Raw genomic sequence first — 19,142 nt, 5'->3', positions numbered from 1 at the left:
ATTCTGTCGAGTGGCATGAGTTCTAATCAAATAATCTTCCTGTGTACATCTTCTAGCATGACCCACCTCCTAAAAATCCCACCTCATGCACAAACACACACAGCTCTCAGCCCTGTACACTCACCTGCACTCTCTGCATGCACTGCACGCTCCGACCAGTCACCTCTTTGAAGAGGACAGGCCAAAACAGAAACCATCCAATGACCCTAATACAACAAGAAATCTGATTTAATCCACAAGCAATCATTTGTATGATACGTATAAAATTAAACATGAATTGGCAAGCCTTCAGTTAAACAGGAAAGGCTATTTGTACCTCTCGAGAACTGATAATAGCCCACTTCAAAACTCCCAGATTGATCTGTTCACACACAGTAGGAAACAGCAGCTCCTCTTCGAGATGATAGTTTACATCATTCATTGAACCACACGTGTGCTGTTCTCTTTGAACTACAAAGCATTTAGGTCATTCTGAACAAGCATGGTTCTCAGATTTAGAGATTTACATAAAGATAAATATGGTTTAAGATAACAGTACAACACTTTTGCCTGCAAGTGCCGTATTCTCTCTTTTTTTATTAGTTTGTTTCTGAGAATTCTGATTGTGATTGCATTAATTTTGTTTTTGCATTAATCTTGGGGGATTGCTTTCGGGTTCTGGGGTGATTTTTAAACTTTTGAATTTACAGCTATTCTATTGAGCATTCTCGTTTGGCTTTTAAAATCGAAAGACTTAAGCTTTAACAAAAGCCTAATTCAAATCATGTGTCAGATAACCAGATTTTTTTCAAGTTGTTTGAACCTTAGGTTATGGGCTAAGCTGTAAATGTAGGGCAGATTAAGTCATTGTTTTATGATTAATTATGCAGTTTCCTAATGCATGATTTATTTTTTCAGATGGTCGTACTGCTGGCTCTTGAAATTAATTTCAAATTGTCTGACTAACCTTGGTTCTAAGTGAGGGTGTGATCTTGTAAATGTTGATATCAGATGTGTGTGTGTATGAATGGTGTGCGTCAGCTCGTGTTTTGTAAGATTACTTACGTCTGCCTGTGTGGCTGTTACTGTACGTCTTACACATGCTGGTCTTTTGCATGCGTTTGTTTGTCTGTCTGTGTTTTGCTGGAGAATGCTGTGTTTTTGTGCTTTGCAGCAATGGTATACAGCCACTATGAATCTGCTGGCGACCTGGCTGACTGAGCGCATGGAACAACAGCTTCATGTCTATCAACTCAAAATCCTCATCAGGGTTGTAAAGGTATTTGTTTTCTAACTTACAAGGAAGTGTTTATGCTCTGAAGCTGGAGCGATATGATTCTAGTCAAGGTAAAACCACATCGTCTAGTTCTAGATTTCAATCTGTGATTCGGGTCTTGCTTAGGGATGCGCAATATTGGTCCCATATGGCCGTGTTTTTAAAATTTAGGTCTACTGGATATTCGCTATATTGTATTAGATATGAAATGATGCATGCTCATTTCCCCTGTTTTTACATTTAGATTACCTTTGCTGCCATCTCTGTAAAGTTAAGCTTTAACTCAACACGGCAAATATTGTCCAAAATTGGTACCATATTGTTTATTGGCAGCATTTTTTTTTCTATTGGAAATTCGCTATGTTATATTAAATATTATTTCCATATTTTTAAATGACCTTTGCTGTCATCTAACACTCAAAGTTAAGCTCAGTAGTATAAGTTGTACTACTTCCTAAATTGTGCTTCCTAAATTAACTTGCAGCATTTAAAGTGATTGATTTGAAATTGATTTAGACACAATATTTGTACCATATTGTTTATTGGCTGAGTTTAGAATTTAGGTCTATTGAATATTCGCTATATTAAATATCAAATTATGCATGCTCATTTTCTCTATTTTTAGATTGCCTTTGTTGACGTCTAACACTGACTTAAAGTTGAGCTTAATAGTAATCAGTAAAAATGCAAATCCATTTCACATACTTTACATTATAATGTTGTGCTTCCTAAATTAACATTTTAAATGAATTAATTAAGAAAAAATTATATAGAATTTTAATATCATCTATTTATTAGAATTGTCTAGAATTGTAATATCTTGCATCCCTAGTCTTGCTATTTTTTTCTGGTCTTGTTTGGCATTCGGGGGCAAATAAGTCTTGATAGTATGTACTGAAACAAAAAATACAGTGCTTGAGAAGGTACAAAGCCGGCTGATATCTCTCATTCTTATAGAAAAAATACCGAGATTTTAGGCTGCAAGGCGTTCTTGACTCTACACTGAACAGCAAGTCGTACGATACGGTACGGAACCGGCTGACCCTGGAGGAAGCCACAGCCTCTGTCAGGGAGGGGGGCATGCAGGGCATCTCGATGAAGGACAGCGATGAGGAAGACGAGGACGACGATTAGAGCATCGAGCCACCCGGTGCCACCCACCACCCTGAACCTGATCCATCTATCCAACCCAACCCAACCCTACCCAAACACTTTAAACTTAGCCTGATAACGTAAGATGCATGTAACAACCAGTTAGCCACTCTAGGATTTCCCCCCATCAGCTCGAATTGCCCACAAACAAAGCTATAAAAAAAACAATAAAAATCTAATAATTGTACTAAAGAGTAAAAAGAATGTTGCAAAGACCATGATTGGCAATTTTAGCTGTGTCATATCATAATAAAGAACAACAAACTAGCACCAGTTTTTCCAACTCATTTATTTGAGGAATTTGTTTCTATGTGTTCCTAAGCAATATGGAGTACCATTTGTTTGATAATGTCGAGTGAGATTATTAGGTGTGTCCCTGTCCAATGCGATAACATATATGACGCTTCTTTGACGTACTCTTACATACATTAATGGTACATTGTTGTGAAGATGAGTGTATGGACCCTTTTCTTTGTCTTGTCTGTTTTTAAAGTGGATGCCAACTGCTTCGAAACTAAAAATGAACCACTGTATTTAAGTTCAAAACTGTTAACTGTAAATGTCTTCTGTGTCTGCTCACTTCCATTGTACTTTTTTCCTTATTTGTGTCGAGGCTCTGTGGCCCTATGTTGCAAATATCCAACTAGCCATTGTCTCACAGGCATCTTAAAATGAAAATGAATTGGTATTCTAGAAATGCAATATTGTCATACCTCCATTTTGATATCTCATGGAGACGTCTTTTAATTAGATGTCAGAAATGACAACAAAAACGGCTATATTTTTGGTTTAGTTTCACTTTTACAGAGGATCTCCCTCTTTCTCTCTTTCTCTCTCTCTCTCTTTAAGTTTGTATGTCCAAGTAAAGCCATTCTCTTTATGTAGATCTGTTAAAATTGCTATGTGCCATTTTTTGGGGTCTCACTATTATTTTTGTATATACAATGCTGTACATTGCATTCTGAGCCATTGCTGCATGCCTGTGGGATCCACCTTCTCCAGAAGCTTTTTTTGTTTTTGTTTTTCTGTGTCAATTAGCTGGTGGATTCATTCTTGCGTTTGCCTTATCAAAGCCAACAGTTGTAATATGCAAGAGCTGTGGCCTCTCAATAAAGATAACATGATGTACTAATTTAACTGTAGATTTTGTTTCTTCGTTTTCAGATGTGACCCTTAAAGGGATACTTCACCTCTGTAAATATGAAAGTGTATTTAAAATGGGTAATTTATGTAGTAGAAATGTGAATTTTTTTATTTTAATTTGGAGCCTTCTAGACTGAGAAATGGCAGAACATTTATTTGTGACTCATGTGGGTGAAAGACAACAACTCCCAGAATGCACTTGCTTCACTGTCCTACGAGGCTGCGCCTACCGGTAAGAGGTTAAACAACAAGGCTAGGCTACTAGTGAGTCTCCGTGACAAGTCTGCCCGGGATTTCGAGACCGCCCAAAATGTCCAGGATTCGCCTTTTGCTTTCTACAGTCGCCATTCATTGTTTACTGTGGCGAGCAGGACGAGACTGAGGGCCGCGGGAGAACGACGCGAGGCCGGTGGCGTGATTACTGATGAGCGACACCTGTGAGACGCACCGGTCTCGTATCTCTCACGGAGGAGCGGTATTTTTTTTAGCAATGTTAAAACGCACATTAACCCATCACTTGTTTTGCGTTCATGTAAACACTACATTCAGATTCACCAATCGGAATGAATTCAGTTAGATTTTAAAAAGGTGTGCATGTAAACAATGAATGGCGACTGCAGAAAGCAAAAGCCGAATCCCGGACATTTTGGACGATCTTGACGGCCGGACATGTCCGGGAAAAAGAGGATGGTAACCCCTACTACACAGCTTTCTCCACAGAATAAGAACCTGTTAGCTTAGCTTCCAAAAAAGATGGCTGACACTATTTGTACACTCTGAGTGAGATCCCACCCTCTATGGGCGGGTTGAAAACATGCGGATCTAGCGCCTTCTACTGGCTGTAGTTTTTAGCCTCTGGTCAAAAAAAGCCTCCGATGACGCAAAATGGCGACAAAAAATACATAAATCTCTTGTCTCAGGGGGATATGAGTGAGGGAAGCACGGTAATTTTTGAAAATACTACAGGTTTTCTACTGATACAAAGCTTAATGCTAAATCCTGAAGTATCCCTTTAAATTCAGGCTTTAGTGTCTGAATGCAACATTTGCATTCAGTATTAACATTCAATGATCCATTTCATTAGATAATATTACCCTCTTTAGTGGCCCGTTTTTATTGCCTTTTTTTAAAGCTTAAACACTCAAAATTCATCCTGTGAAATCCGTTTTGTAATTGGACAGTGCATTATCCTTTGTGTCATGTTTTATATTGCATAATTTACTGCTCTATTTTATAGTCTAATCTTTTAATGTTTAATCTTGATCAAACATGTCTTTGGAAAGCTCTGAAAACGGTGAATATTCTGTGATAAAAGTGACACTTTGTGACAGGAGAACTCATTTAAAGAAAATCAATGGAATGTGGGTGTCACCCGGTGGCTATATTTGGTATAGACCATATCTTAAGCTAGATCACTTGCTCCTGTTGTCTGGAGTTTTAATGGGAAACTGAAATTTCTTGGAAAGATATTTTTGCAGTGTTTCGTCAGCAGAACAATCCAATAACAGTACAACCCACTGCAGAATTGTATGTCTACCACTCACTGCCTCGCTTTCATTCCCATTTAGAAAATCTCATACGAATCTCAATTGTTATTGATCTTGATCTTACATCAAACTTAAAATATGGAACACAACTTGGTATTGCTTTGATTTTATAGTAATGTTAGAGTCCAAATTATATTTTTAATATAGGCTATATAAATTTTTTTCTATTAAAAAATGTTTAGTAGCCTAATGTAGCCACATTTGCTTTACAGTGAACTTAAACGTTTTTACACTTTTTTCACGAATAACCATTTAAAGTATAATTTTCAGGGGGAGACAGTTATCAGGTTAAACTAAAAATGTAATCTTTCGGGTTTTCTCTTTTTTTTTCAGTCTATGGTTTTTCCTCATTGGATATGGACTTTTATTTTGACGTATTTTATATTGGCGTTTAACCTAGTTGGCTTCACGTTCGCCCAGGATAATATAAAGCACAAGTCTCTTCATTTATATAATTTAGCTAAATTAAAATGTCTATCCCACCTGGATCCATAATCGTGTCGGACTGGTACCACTGTGCAGACAGCAGAGAGTTTTTCAGCAAAATACTGCATAAGAAGAAACGGCGAAAGTTTGGTAAGATGATTACCATGGATACAGAAGTTAGGCGTCATGTACCTTGGGTCTTGTATTTCTTATTGTGGAACATTAAATGAAAAGGAAAATAACAACTAAATGAATTATAGCCAACAACGTATTCAATTCTTTATAAATTATGTGGTTTTTATATATTGTGAAGGGCTCTTGGAGGCGCCAATGATGCCGCCTCATATGAATGTGGACATCGTTCGCTACAAGGTTCTTATCTCGGGTAAAAGTGGAGTTGGGAAGAGCGCTCTTGCTGCCCGTCTCGCTGGCCTCGAACTCCCCAAAATGCATTATGAGACCACAGGTAAACAAATCAACACATTTAAAGTAGGCTATTTTTTTTTTTTTTTTTTTTTTTTTACTCAATAAATTCATATAGGCTAGCCTACTTTTAATAAATTAGTTTAAAATGACAGTGATCCATAAAAAGCGATTATTTTGAACTTATTCTTTTTGAATAAGTGATTTTGAATATATGGTCATTCCTGGGATTCTGTAATATTTCAACATTATTATTATTATTATTTATTTTTTTAAACTACATATAGTTCATTTTCTGAATCCCACACATCATTATAAACATTTCAAACCTCAAACAATCATTTCCCACTTCTGGCATAAAGACCTTTTATTATTATTTTCAGATTTAAACTGTTTACATATTAAACTGAAACATATGCCCCTCATAACAATTTAATTAAGTAATAATACAAATATAACATTTATGATAATGTTCATATTTGTATTGGCCTGAAGTTAAAAATGGACCAATTGTGTCTGTGGTCTCTTTATTTTTGTAAAATAATAATAAATAAATTGTATTGTGTTAGCCTAGTCCTTAACATGTCAGGTGGTAATTAGCACCAAATTCCTTACATTTTCCTTAAATCGCCTTCCCAATTTTTTCCCCAAAATTATGAATGTGACAAGGTTGAGAATAGTGTGACGAGGTTGAAGACTATAACAGGTTTGAAGGGACATTACCTTCAATTTTATATTTTTAATTGTGTCTCTCTCTGTAATATTGTGGCCTTCTGTCTGGTCCAACATATCTCCATACACAGCACAGCAAATGTATCGGTTGTCATAATTTTGGTAAGTATATCTTTACTGAACCCATGACTATTTTTTCCATATTCAAATTATTAATAAATGATGTGGAAAAACTCAACCCTGTCACAAGTTTTCAACCCTGTGTATGAATACTCAACAATGAGTAGCCTATTCATTGGGGTTGAGTTTTTTTGCTCAAAATGGCCACTGCTCCTCGTGTAGCCTAGGAGACTAGACCATATATGGCAGCAATGAAATAAGTACAATGTATACTTATGGATTAAAAATCTAATTTATAAAAGAAATTCATTTCCCATCTTAAATTTGTGATGGGGTTGCATTGTTAAGCATGACAGTACCCTCCCTAACTATAATACGCCTCAAAACTATGAATAAAAAAGTATGATACTACTTACCATCTTCTACACCACTTTTAAAGAGATATGTCATTTCTGGTCAATTATGTCACATATGAGTGGAGCCTAAATTATTATGGGCGGAAAATGGTTGACATGACTTAGGAACACTTTATATTATGTTTTTTATCAAATATCCTGCATTTATTTAGAAACATTTTTTTACAAGAAAGCAACACAATTAAATACTTACAATATTGGCAAGACCCTGTGCACATTTTGTTAAATATTTTCTAAACAAATTAAGGGAAGTGCCTCAGGAAGATGTCAAAATTCCCAGTGTAAGATAGAAATAATCTTGGAGTTGGAAATAAATAGACATTTATTTTATGATTAAAATAGTTTGAATAAAAATAATGATTTGCTTTAATAGTAATGAACATACCAAAGTAATATGAAAAGCTTTTAATATCTGATTTTGAAATTTTGACATATTACTGAATGAATCCCAGGAATTATACATCGATGCCTCATTAGTGACCGTTTCTATGGGTCACTATACGTAAGCTGTACACCATATTGGAATGGTCAAAGCCGGTCCGTGAAAACACTCGAGAGCAAGTTGACTGTGCGTCTGCAACCATAGACACATGTATAAATATCTATATTTGCAATAGACTTCAGCCGATGACTTTGTTAAACTAACACAATACAACAAGACAAAAGTGTCAGCTAACACAACACTAAAAGTTACCATAGTTTAAAACGCTGTAATATTGAGTTAATATATATAAAAACACAAACCAACACATCACCTGTGGAAATTTAAATGGTTTTTGCAATGTTGTGGCATCATTGATTCTTACTGTAAGTGACGTTCCAAGATGATGGGCACCTACGTATCCGCAGTGGTCGAATGTGTTATCTATGTATACATATCTGCTCACTAATGGTGGCCTTGAGATGACCAGCCACATAACACACCTATTGTAATAAGACGCTTCTAGTGGTGAATTAAATTAATAATGGATGATAACAAATATTCTTGCTAATATGGTATTTGAATGTCTACAGTACTATGGCATTTGTAATAGAGAGTTATGCTGCTTTCCATCCACACCAATAGGTGTCAGTATGCATCAATAAAAGAACATCAGTGATCATTGGCTGTCATTGATTCCTCTAGGCATAGAGACAACCGTGGTCTTCTGGCCTGTAAGACTAAAGGACAGTGGCCGTGTGCTGTTCTTCCGCTTTGAGCTTTGGGACTGTGGGGAAAGTGCCATGCGAAGATTTGACCACATGTTGCCGGTGAGCATCTCCAGCACTTACATTCCCTTAAAGCTACAAATTATATTTCACATTTGAATATAGGCAGTGTAATTTATGCCAATCTTCTCTCTTCAGTCATGTAAGGAACAGGTGGATGGCATCCTTTTCCTGTTCTCCTTCACTGATCGTGGCTCCTTTGATGATCTTTCAAATCAGATATCACGGATCACAGAATCTTCAGATCGAGTGGTTAAATTGGTGGTTGGCACCAAGTATCCTTCAGCTTTAGCATCTATTTACAATCAAATGAATATGTTGCAGGGTTAATAGTTAACTATAAAATGTATGTATATATTAAAATACTAACTAAAATATAATTTGGGCCTGGTTTAACAAACGAAGCTTAGGCCCTGTTTACACCTGATATTAAGATGTTGTGACTTTATAAGATGACAAGATTTGTGTTTTGGTCAATCTGATCTCAAGTGGGCGACGCTAAAGACAGGTGTAAACGGGGTCTTAAAACCTTTTGACTTTTCCACTTTCAAACACTTACAGAAAACACAATAAAATTACTTAAACTTTAATGCCTGGCTTCCCAGTCAAGGCTTAATCCTAGTAGTCCCAGACTAAAATGCATGTTTGAGCTGTCTTATCTGAAAGCAACTTGCTCTGTAATATCTTAAAAGATGCATACCAGTAATATTATTTTCTAAGGCACATTCATAAAAGCTACTTCAATGTCCAAACTGAACTAAGGCCTAATCCTGGCTTAATCTAAGCCCTGTCTGTGAAACCAGGACTAAGTTGAAAATGGAAAATATAAAAATAACTCATTTCAAATATTATTGATAGATATATTATTGTATCTTAATTATACTAAAACTGACATTGATATGTTGTAACAGCATACAGATATATTGTTATGTGACATTGTCTTGGCCCTTAACAGTGAAGATTTGACTTATTTATGCACACAGACGTGACAGAGAGTGACATAGCACATTTTCAAGAGGTGTGGGGTCTTCCGGTCTTCCGAGTGGGAGGTGATGTGAGTGCGGGGCTTGGTGAAGTAGCACCCCTCCTAAATGCTCTTGCAGAAAATCTGTGGCACCAGGACTGTATGGCTGCTTCAACTGTCTCCATCTCCCCACAGGCTGCTCTCAGAGAAACAGGCTCAGAGATCATTGTATAGCTTGAATGTGTATTGTAGATAAATTTCACATGTATTGGTCAGTAAAAGGCAAAATTCATGGATGGACTATGCTGCTATGGAAATACCCTGAATACCCAATTATTTTAAGTATTTTTTTGGTTTCTAAATGCCTACAAGTTTATTAGCCAATTTAGTCCAGTGACAAGTGCAAATATATGTGAGACAAGAAATAGTCTTTTAAATGGTGATACAAAAACGTCACAAAATTAATCTGCTTGTTGTTTGACGACAGCTGCAAGAAATAAACTGTAATATGCAAATGTTCATAGACCTCAGATCATATATATTGAAGTCAAAAACCTTTTGTTTGTTAACCCAAATTATGACATTTAAAGTAAAACAGTTCAAATGAGAAAACAGATTCAAGTCCCTAAAATGATCAAACATGCACCCATACATTAGGTCTTCACTTCTTTGATTGAATCCATGATTAGCGGGCCTTTTGCTGTGTGTTTTTGGGCTTTAATACTCAACAAGCCACCTTTCCCAATTGAAGATGTGACTGACATTGGATCCACATCAGCAGGGAATTGGCACTTCTGACAAACAGCGTCCACAATTGTGCCATCTGATGCCAACTGATTCATCAGGTAGGGAAAATGGAAAATAAATTAAATTAAACCAAACATAAGAACTTAAGAACAAAATAAAATAAAAACATGCCTAGAAATGTCAATCCTATCCAATACTAAATTATCTATAGAGCCATTAGTTTATTTTGCTTACCTTTTCTGCACATACTTGTATAGAATTGTTGGTGGAGGTTACAATAACTTCTTCTGGTGCAAACTCACTGACATTCACTGTGAATATATACATATCTCCAACAGTGCAAATTCCCCCCTTTGAAAACAGATATTCATGGTTAGTTCTTTATTAAGGTCATATTAATATGTTCATTGTGTTAGAATAAATTATTTGCAGAGGTTTTAATTGTATTTTTTTTTTTTTTTTTACAAAACTTACCTTTGAATCACCACTTGCCATTGTAGATTTGTTTGGTTAGATATGAAACAAAGGACAATTAATCCAGCTCTTTAGTTCACTTAAGATTTTGTCTGCTTTGTAATCAGTAAGCTTTTGGTGCTCAATTTCTCAGTGAAATTGTCTAGATAGAACAATGTGTTGCTTACTTTTATACCACAGCCTGGTTTTGGGTGAGGCTTGTATGATGTATATGTGCAGAATGTATAATATAATAGTGAGAAGAGATTCATCTTGTAGGATGATAATAAAATCCTCTGTCACTGCATTAAAATAGTCTTTTAGAGAATACCTTAGACATTTGGAATAAAAAAGTATAATGGTAAAACTAAACGATATATTGATTGATTACAAATGTGAGATTTGATCATGACTGGATAAAAATTAGTCTCAACCTAGCAACAAATACAAATTAACAACAGAGAGCTGATGTGAAATTCCACATCCACATTACAGCTTTCATATCAATACTAAATGACCAGAAGTTTCCTTCTCGTTTTTCGTGTACGTGATGGAAAGTTAATATAATAGGGTAACGTTAGAGTAAACAGACAGACCCATAACTAACTTAAAATCTCCCAATCACTTCGACATTCAACTCAACTCGATATGGGACTTTTATTCTAAAACGCTCGCAGGTGTGGGCGCCATTTTGTAAACCGCCTTACTACCTCTAGCTTCATCTCGTCTTCCGTAATCCAGTTCATTGACGAATTTGGTCGGCGGGCTTTTTTAACGTGACAGAAATGCACATCTGAAAACTATTTTCATTTAAAAAACAATATTACGACACACTCGTAACCCACACATCCGATTAACCAGATCCAGATCTACTCGCTGTTTTTAACTACGACCCCTAACGCCTGGCCAGGCAGAAAGGCCACAATGAAACTCACAGACAATGTGCTGCGGAGTTTTAGGGTTGCGAAGGTTTTCCGAGAGAATTCGGACAAAATCAACTGTTTTGACTTCAGTTCAAACGGCGAAACAGTAATATCGAGTAGCGATGATGACTCTATTGTCTTATACGACTGCCAGGAGGGAAAGTAAGTCGCTTATAAATTATTTAATGTGATTTTACTACAATTGTAGTGTTGTACTGATTCGGTCTTAACTTGAGTTTTAAAACACTTATATTGATTACAGACGCATTACTGTGAGATATGTGAAAGATCAAGATCATCTACTCCCGTAATAATAAAGGAGATTTATGAAGTTTACTGTTCATTGCGAGTGGTATGGTTTGATTGTGTTAAACGTTATGCACACTAGCGATGTCCGATTCGTGAACGGATCTTTTATTTGAGTCGGATCTTTTCAATGAATCAGTTGAACCGGTTCACTGACTCGCCTTTTTTATCAACATACCAAAACCAATTATCTTTCATATGCATGTAGTATTGTTAATTCTTATAAATGCAAATTATAATTTAGTTTCAAGCATTTTTTAAATTAAAATTTTAAGAGCGCTGGTATGGCTTAATCTGAATTATTTAATGTAAAATGCCACGTTCGGACGTCAATGACCACGTAATGACATAAAAGAATCGCTGATCCTTTAACCGGATCTCTTCGAAAGAACCGATTCGCGTAAACGAGTCGAATGTACAGTGTAATCGAGGTCGCGTGCTAACCGTTAGCATATTCCACGCCTTCCTCTGAGATAAATGCCCGCCTTGTGACTAGTCAAATATTGTTTTTAAGGTGAAGTGTTCCGTGTATATACATAGATATTTAATGTATCTAAATAAGACACCAGATTAACATTTATTTCCTCTTCTGTTCTCTAAATCAGACCCAAACGGACGCTTTACAGTAAGAAGTATGGAGTGGATCTCATCAGATACACCCATGCCGCCAACACTGTCGTCTACAGCTCTAACAAGATTGATGGTAGGACTCTTTATAAAATCTCAGTATAATGTTGTTGTTTTCCACTTCCTACGCCGTTCTGGTTTGTTACGATGTGGATAAAACATTATCCAGACTTTAATGCACAAGTATGTTGTCTAGTATATTTATTTGTTTTTACATATGACAGCCGTGTCCTACAACGTGATATGCTTTATTTCACCTAAAAAAATATATTTTTAAATAGTCTTTTTTTTGGTTCAATCACGTGCAGTTTTCTGACTTAATATTAAATGAGATATTAAATGGCATATCTGTAACTCTAAAAATGAATTTGTCAATCTTTTTAGTTGGATTAGTGGTTTCCTCCTGATGTTTGTGTGAGGCTGTCTACCTGTGCCTGCTCTGGGTTGAGGTAGTTGTTTGTACAGTTTTTAGGGTCTGTTATTCTGCCCTGGTAAGGAGCTAACTGTACAGACTACTGCCTTGCCCAGGGTTGAGCCCATTCATCTGACAGCATATACCATACATTTGACATATTCACTTATAAAGTCTTGTTTTTGTAGCTTTATTTTGATATTTGATTTTTTCTTCTCACTACCAATGTGGTTCTACAGACACTATACGATACCTGTCTCTACATGACAATAAGTACATTCGCTACTTTCCTGGACACAATAAGAGGTGCGAATTAAATGGTCTATTCTTGGTTTCAAACTTTTTTCTATTTGCTTTTGAGTTCTAGTGCTTATTATATTTAATGCTATTTCAGGGTTGTTGCTCTGTCTATGTCTCCTGTTGATGACACATTCATTTCTGGCTCACTTGATAAAACTATTCGCCTGTGGGACCTTCGCTCACCTAACTGTCAGGTAAGCAGTGTTTTTATTTTGGGTTGGTGTTTTTCTTTATGGTCTAGCTTTGATTCTAATCTTGGATGTGTTCACAGGGCCTCATGCACCTGCAAGGGAAACCTGTGTGTTCTTTTGATCCTGAGGGGTTGATTTTTGCTGCTGGAGTGAACTCCGAGATGGTCAAACTTTACGATCTACGGTCCTTTGATAAGGTAAAACTGCATTCAAGAAGCTGTAATGATATCTGACTTTAAATGGTAAAAATTGATACATTTTTATCCTACCTCAGGGCCCATTCGCCACATTTAAACTACAATATGAGCGAACATGCGAGTGGACGGGCCTCAAGTTCAGCAATGACGGAAAGCTCATTCTGGTCTCCACCAATGGAGGAACACTCAGAGTGCTGGATGCTTTCAAAGGAGTTGTGGTCCACTCGTTTGGGGTGAGAAAATAGTTCCGTTTTGAATAAGTTTTGTCCAAGTTTTTGTTTAAGTGTTTAATGGAGTGTCTCTCTTCCTTACTGCAGGGCTATAACAACAGTAAAGGTGTCATTCTAGAGGCTTCTTTCACACCAGACTCTCAGTTTGTCATGATCGGTAAGTCTTCACCAACGCTCCTCAACGGATTGAGAAAGGGCTAGAAATGAGTTTACAGATAGTGATGCCTGTCTCCTCAACATTTGGATTTTCAGGATCAGAAGATGGGAAGATCCATGTGTGGAATGCTGAGAGCGGGATGAAAGTAGCACTTCTTGATGGGAAGCACACTGGTCCGGTCACCTGTCTGCAGTTTAACCCCAAATTCATGACCTTTGCCAGTGCCTGCTCTAACATGGTAAGGCTTGACCATAAGGTAGAAACTTATCTGATGTATTGGTTATAGCCCGGCGCAAATGGAATATGTGCACTTTTTCCATATTGTCTGCACTGGTTCTGAGGGAAATTTGTAAAGGTTTAATATACTTGGAGGGAGTTATGCACAGGGGTGCACATAACTGGTACGCAGGTACGCATGCGCGACAAAAATCAGGAATGCGTAATGCCACTTGTGTTACTACGCGCCTTTGCGTACTGTCGCCAAAATGCAACCTAGGCAGTGTTAATTAAATTTTTTCACAGATGAAAACGAGACGATAACTAAATAAAAACCTTGTTTTAAATGATGACCACTATGACGAATAAAAACTAGACGGAAATGTAAGGGAGGGACGATTGGGGAAGTGATCCAGTCAGAACTGATTTGCGTTTGTGGAAGATGCGCACATTTGAATTGTAACGTGCTGATCTACCGAGTCGGCATGCGCTTCATGCATGTCTCAAATCGTTAAAAAATGTAAACGTCTGGAAGAAAGAGAAGAGCAGACATATGGATAGATCTGAATAAGAGTGACGACGCGAAGACAGCTTTATTCGGTATGTTTTTCTGTGCGAACACACACACACGACCCGAAGCGTGCAGCCCCGCACATAGACGCTGCGCGCAAGGACTGAATCGAGCTCTCTTTCGCGTCTGAATGGACAAATACACACAACATTATGTCTAAATGTCCGTTTTGGAGAGTATTCACGTAAACACAGTCGGTTATGTCTTTACAGAACGTACCGTGCATCAGTGCAATTGGATCTGCACACTCTTAAAGTGACAGTGCGTAATAAACCTAATGCCTTCTGTACACTTAATATTGATCAAACAACAAAATAAAAAGAGAAAATTCACTGCTCTTTAATATCTTTAATAAGGATTCATTATATTTAATGTATGCAAATACATATATCTGAACAATCAAATAACACTTCAAATAAAAAAAATTTCTATCATTTTAGGTCGTTCTTTTCACGCTGATGTAAATTTAAGTGTTCGTTTATTTTTATTTTACAAGTTTGGTTTTAGTTAGTTATTTTATGCTATAAAAATGGAAATGTGACGTCATGATTGACAGCTGTGGCCACGCTACATATGGGGTGAGTACCAAACACCATCTCCTGGTCCTCACCTGAGTAACTCACTGAAAAAGTTATGTGCACCCCTGGTTATGCATTAGCATTCCTATTCATCCCCATAAATGAAGGCGAATTATGAATTTTATAGTTTTTAGAATTCATTTTGAAATAGGGCTGCACAATTAATAAATTTTTTAATTGCGATTACGGATGCCACAGTTATGTAATCGTTCAAAGCTGCGATCACAAAAAATTCCATTAACATTATTCTGCCTGCTGAAGTGTGTGTAGAGCACGTTGTGAGAGGCAAATCTCGACTACTTCAGAGAACCCAGCACAATAGGAACTACAAGTGACAATAAAAAGTCTCACCTCAGAAAAACTGACTTTTCTGTCCTGTCCTGTCAGCCGTTATACTGCGCTAGTAGCACGCACTTTTTAATTGCACGTGCAAATTCGTTGGTGCACTCTGTATTTTGCTTCACTATATATAAAGCGTAAAATACCAATAAATCACGTTACTGGTACGTCATGTGTTTGCTGAGAAGGATTTGCATGCAGCTATGATGTTCATTCTATTCATCAGGAGCAGTTTCCATGTTTCATTAACAGTCCTTGTTAGTACTGTGTATTCACCATGGTAACTGTTGTTTCAATAACCCCAAATTGCCACTTTATATTTTTGTTATTTTGTATATTTTTAAATGGTTGGGGTGGCTCATACCAACATTGAATTCACAAAAACTAGTTTGGGACTGCTATTTAATAGCTTAACCTCATAGGCCTACTATTTATTTATCAGTATTAGTCATATTCTTACAATTTATGTGTATGTTAAGTAAAGGGGGTCAGTATGTGTGTGTATGTCAACCATTTTTGTGTAAACAAATTTATTATAATAGGCCTATATAATTCCTAAAAAAGTAGGATTGCGGCTTGATGACCATGGGAAAATGTAGGTCCCACGGCCGAACGAGAACCACTGGTATAAAGCTATTCAAAACATTGTAAATTGTGATAATCACAATTAATAATCGCAATTACAATTTCAAGGGAATAATCGACAATTATGATTTTTGTCATAACGCGCTGAATAAAAATGCACTTTCACTCTCTGACAGTAGATGTCATTTGAACAGTCACGTTATATCCAGTTATGCTTGTTAGATTTGACTTTTGCTAAGCACTTTTACATGTTTTAAGGTGTTACATGTTGTTTGTCATGTTTACTTTAGTTTTTTTGTATGGAGTACCGAGTTTACATACCGAGTTTGTTCTGTTTACATATTACATATGATATAAATGCATAATACAATGTATTTTGAGAATGGTTAAATTTGTTCTTGTTTATTTTCTTCAGGTCTTGAATTTGATCAGAAAAAATGTGAATATATATATATATCCTTTTTTTCTATTTGCCTGATTCCAAGTGACTGATCACAGTTCATGATGTTCAAGTTTGACTGACTAAGTTTTGAGACTTATTTCAAAGTGAAACTAAATATTGAATGATAAAAAATAACGACGGGCCTTGTTTTAATGCATCATCAGAAAAGGAATGTCATAACATAGGGGAAGCAATTTTTCTGATTTTGACTTAAGATTGTGAAGACAAACACATTTTTTCTTTAGATTAATTTGCACGAAAGAACAAATATTATAGACGTAATTAAAGAACGAACACAAACAAGTGCAAAGAGGTTCCAAAGCATTTCAGTGCATGTATATGAGAGAGAAATAAATACTTGAATGGCAGTCATTGGAGAAATTCAGTTTTCTGTGCCATATTCCCCTGGAGGCCTGGATATAACTATAAATACTGCAGTTTACAATAACTTGATATGTCCATTCAATTCTCACTTCCACAGGCGTTCTGGTTACCCACGATTGATGACTGATGGGCAGCTGTCAGTGTCGTGTTCTTCCAGCAGGTGGCAGCATTCACTCTTCTCTTGGCACACATGGGTTTTGCTCACCCTAGGACTTTTGGACTGTAAATAGATTGGCCTTGATGCCAAGTTGTATTTCCTTGTTGTTTATTTTATATCTGTATTAAAACTTTTTTGTAAAACATTGTAAAGTAATTTGTTAACATTTCTCTTCTGTTTGAGGTTGCATCAAAGTGCTCGATAAAATTGGCTTGTGTGAGAGGTGATGTAAAACATTTTTGCAGACCTGATCTTAACTAATCAAAATAAAGCAGAACTCCACATATGTAGATTTAGTATATTGTGCAGTCTGAAGAAATGTCAATGAAACATTTTTTTTTTAAATAAATGTGTTTATACAAATGTCCAAAGATATTGTTTTGAAGCCTTTCCAACATTTAATAATCATAGCTTGATGATTGCTCCTGTCTGTGAGTGAAAACTGCTTTTATGCAATTCTTTTACATACTTTTTTTTCATAATACCAGCATTCTTGTGAATTGCTTATATAACAGAAATCTGATGATCCAATATCCATTGATCACCATTCTCTCAATTTTCAAATTTTATTTGATTAAAGTTACTTTGCACTTGAGGAAACAGTTGTGTTTACTTTAGTTTTGTGGGGGAAAGGGGAGAACGAGTTAATTCAATACTTCAAATTATTCGTTTTCTCAGTTTACCAATATGGGCACTTTAGGGTCAAGTTTTATAATAATATAATTTTAATGGTTTTAAAACTGAACTGGGGGGGTTGGGGTCAGAATCCGACGGCAAATAACCAGCTGTCGGAATCCTTTCCCCACCCTCATTATGTGTTTTTTTGATGAATTGGCTTAAATAAAGGCTGATTCAATTTTTGTGTGGATGGAGCTTAACTGCCATCAGTTTAAAGAATTTTTTTTTGCCTGTTAATCATGATAGGACAGTATGGGATAAAAAAAATATTAAAAAATTGATGACCCGGGACCTGACCTCTAGTCGTCAAAATCCCAAAAGTGTTAAATGTCAGTGCTTAGACCACTAGAATATAAGGGACAAGTGGAAAATCTTGTTGAGTTTGTTGTTTGAAGTTGTTAAAAGTTTGTTGAGTATTTGAACATCACTGCTAAGAAACATGAGAGGGTGTGGGGGGGGAACAGAATCCGACGGCAAAAAACCAGCTGTCGGAATCCGTTCCCCCTCCCTCATTATGAGAGGTTTTGATGAAGTGGCTTAAAAAAAGGCTGATTACATTTTTGTTTGGATGGAGCTCAACTGCCATCAGTTTAAAGAATATTTTTTACCTTTTAATCATGATAGGACAGTATGGGATAAAAAAACTAATAAAAAAATCGATGACCCGGGACCTGACCTCTAGTCGTCAAAATCCCAAAAGTGTTAAATGTCAGTGCTTAGACCACTAGGCTATAGGGGACAATTAGAAAACAAAAGTTTGTTGAGTATTTGAACCTCACTGCTAGGAAAAATGAGAGGGTGTGGGTGTGGGTGTGGGTGTGGGGGGGTGGGACCGAATCCGACGGCAAAAAAACAGCTGTCGGAATCCGTTCCCCCACCCTCAGTATGAGAGGTTTTGATGAAGTGGCTTAAAAAAAGGCTGATTCAATTTTTTTGTGGATGGAGCTCAACTGCCATCAGTTTAAAGAATATATTTTGCCTTTTAACCATGATAGGACAGTATGAAAAAAAAACAAAAAAAAAAACGATGACCCGGGACCTGTCGTCAAAATCCCAAAAGTATGAAAAAACAAAAAAAAACGATGACCCGGGACCTGTCGTCAAAATCCCAAAAGTGTTAAATGTCAGTGCTTAGACCACTAGGCTACAGGAGACAACTGGAAAATAAAAGTTTGTTGAGTATTTGAACCTCACTGCTAAGAAACATGAGAGAGGGGGGGGGGGGGGGGACACAGAATCCGACGGCAAAATACCAGCTGTCGGAATCCGTTCCCCCACCCTCAGTATGAGAGGTTTTGATGAAGTGGCTTAAAAAAAGGCTG

General features: G+C 36.6%; 3 protein-coding genes across 6 annotated transcripts in view; all 3 read left to right on the top strand.

Annotated features, from left to right (window-relative positions):
• The window catches only part of cadpsb (Ca2+-dependent activator protein for secretion b), a 90,809-nt gene extending 87,267 nt beyond the window's left edge, over positions 1-3,542 (top strand). For all 4 annotated transcript variants that reach the window (XM_079629302.1, XM_079629301.1, XM_079629300.1 and 1 more), the window contains 2 exons: positions 1,154-1,258; positions 2,213-3,542. In XM_079629302.1, the coding sequence (XP_079485428.1) occupies positions 1,154-1,258; positions 2,213-2,389 (282 nt within the window). In that variant the 3' untranslated portion in view covers positions 2,390-3,542. The remainder of the gene's footprint in view (positions 1-1,153; positions 1,259-2,212) is intronic.
• Positions 3,543-5,442: 1,900 nt separating this feature from the next.
• cplane2 (ciliogenesis and planar polarity effector 2) lies at positions 5,443-10,172 on the top strand. The gene is made up of 5 exons (XM_079627408.1): positions 5,443-5,673; positions 5,837-5,989; positions 8,281-8,405; positions 8,502-8,638; positions 9,324-10,172. Exons 1-5 carry the CDS (start codon positions 5,568-5,570, stop codon positions 9,559-9,561), a joined length of 759 nt encoding a protein of 252 aa, XP_079483534.1. The 5' UTR covers positions 5,443-5,567; the 3' UTR covers positions 9,562-10,172.
• A 990-nt stretch (positions 10,173-11,162) lies between these two features.
• wdr82 (WD repeat domain 82) lies at positions 11,163-18,001 on the top strand. Its single transcript, XM_079627407.1, has 9 exons — positions 11,163-11,612; positions 12,362-12,459; positions 13,035-13,101; positions 13,190-13,289; positions 13,367-13,483; positions 13,561-13,716; positions 13,801-13,870; positions 13,966-14,108; positions 17,083-18,001. The coding sequence occupies exons 1-9, from the start codon at positions 11,452-11,454 to the stop codon at positions 17,110-17,112; spliced, it is 942 nt and encodes a 313-aa protein (XP_079483533.1). The 5' UTR covers positions 11,163-11,451; the 3' UTR covers positions 17,113-18,001.
• Positions 18,002-19,142: the final 1,141 nt, after the last annotated feature.

This window comes from Phoxinus phoxinus (genome assembly GCF_949152265.1).
Source record: "Phoxinus phoxinus genome assembly, chromosome: 11".
NCBI lineage: Eukaryota > Metazoa > Chordata > Actinopteri > Cypriniformes > Leuciscidae > Phoxinus > Phoxinus phoxinus.
The sequence above is the reverse complement of the archived record's forward strand: the minus strand, read 5'-3'. Positions and strand labels throughout refer to the sequence as shown.

Bases quoted from the DNA above. Each gene is read 5' to 3' on its own strand.
- cplane2 (XM_079627408.1), top strand. From the start codon at position 5,568: ATGTCTATCCCACCTGGATCCATAATCGTGTCGGACTGGTACCACTGT. The intron at 5,674-5,836 runs GTAAGATGATTA...TATATTGTGAAG, and splicing joins GAAGAAACGGCGAAAGTTTG to GGCTCTTGGAGGCGCCAATG. The intron at 8,406-8,501 runs GTGAGCATCTCC...TTCTCTCTTCAG, and splicing joins GATTTGACCACATGTTGCCG to TCATGTAAGGAACAGGTGGA.
- wdr82 (XM_079627407.1), top strand. From the start codon at position 11,452: ATGAAACTCACAGACAATGTGCTGCGGAGTTTTAGGGTTGCGAAGGTT. The intron at 13,102-13,189 runs GTGCGAATTAAA...ATGCTATTTCAG, and splicing joins TTTCCTGGACACAATAAGAG to GGTTGTTGCTCTGTCTATGT. The intron at 13,290-13,366 runs GTAAGCAGTGTT...ATGTGTTCACAG, and splicing joins TTCGCTCACCTAACTGTCAG to GGCCTCATGCACCTGCAAGG.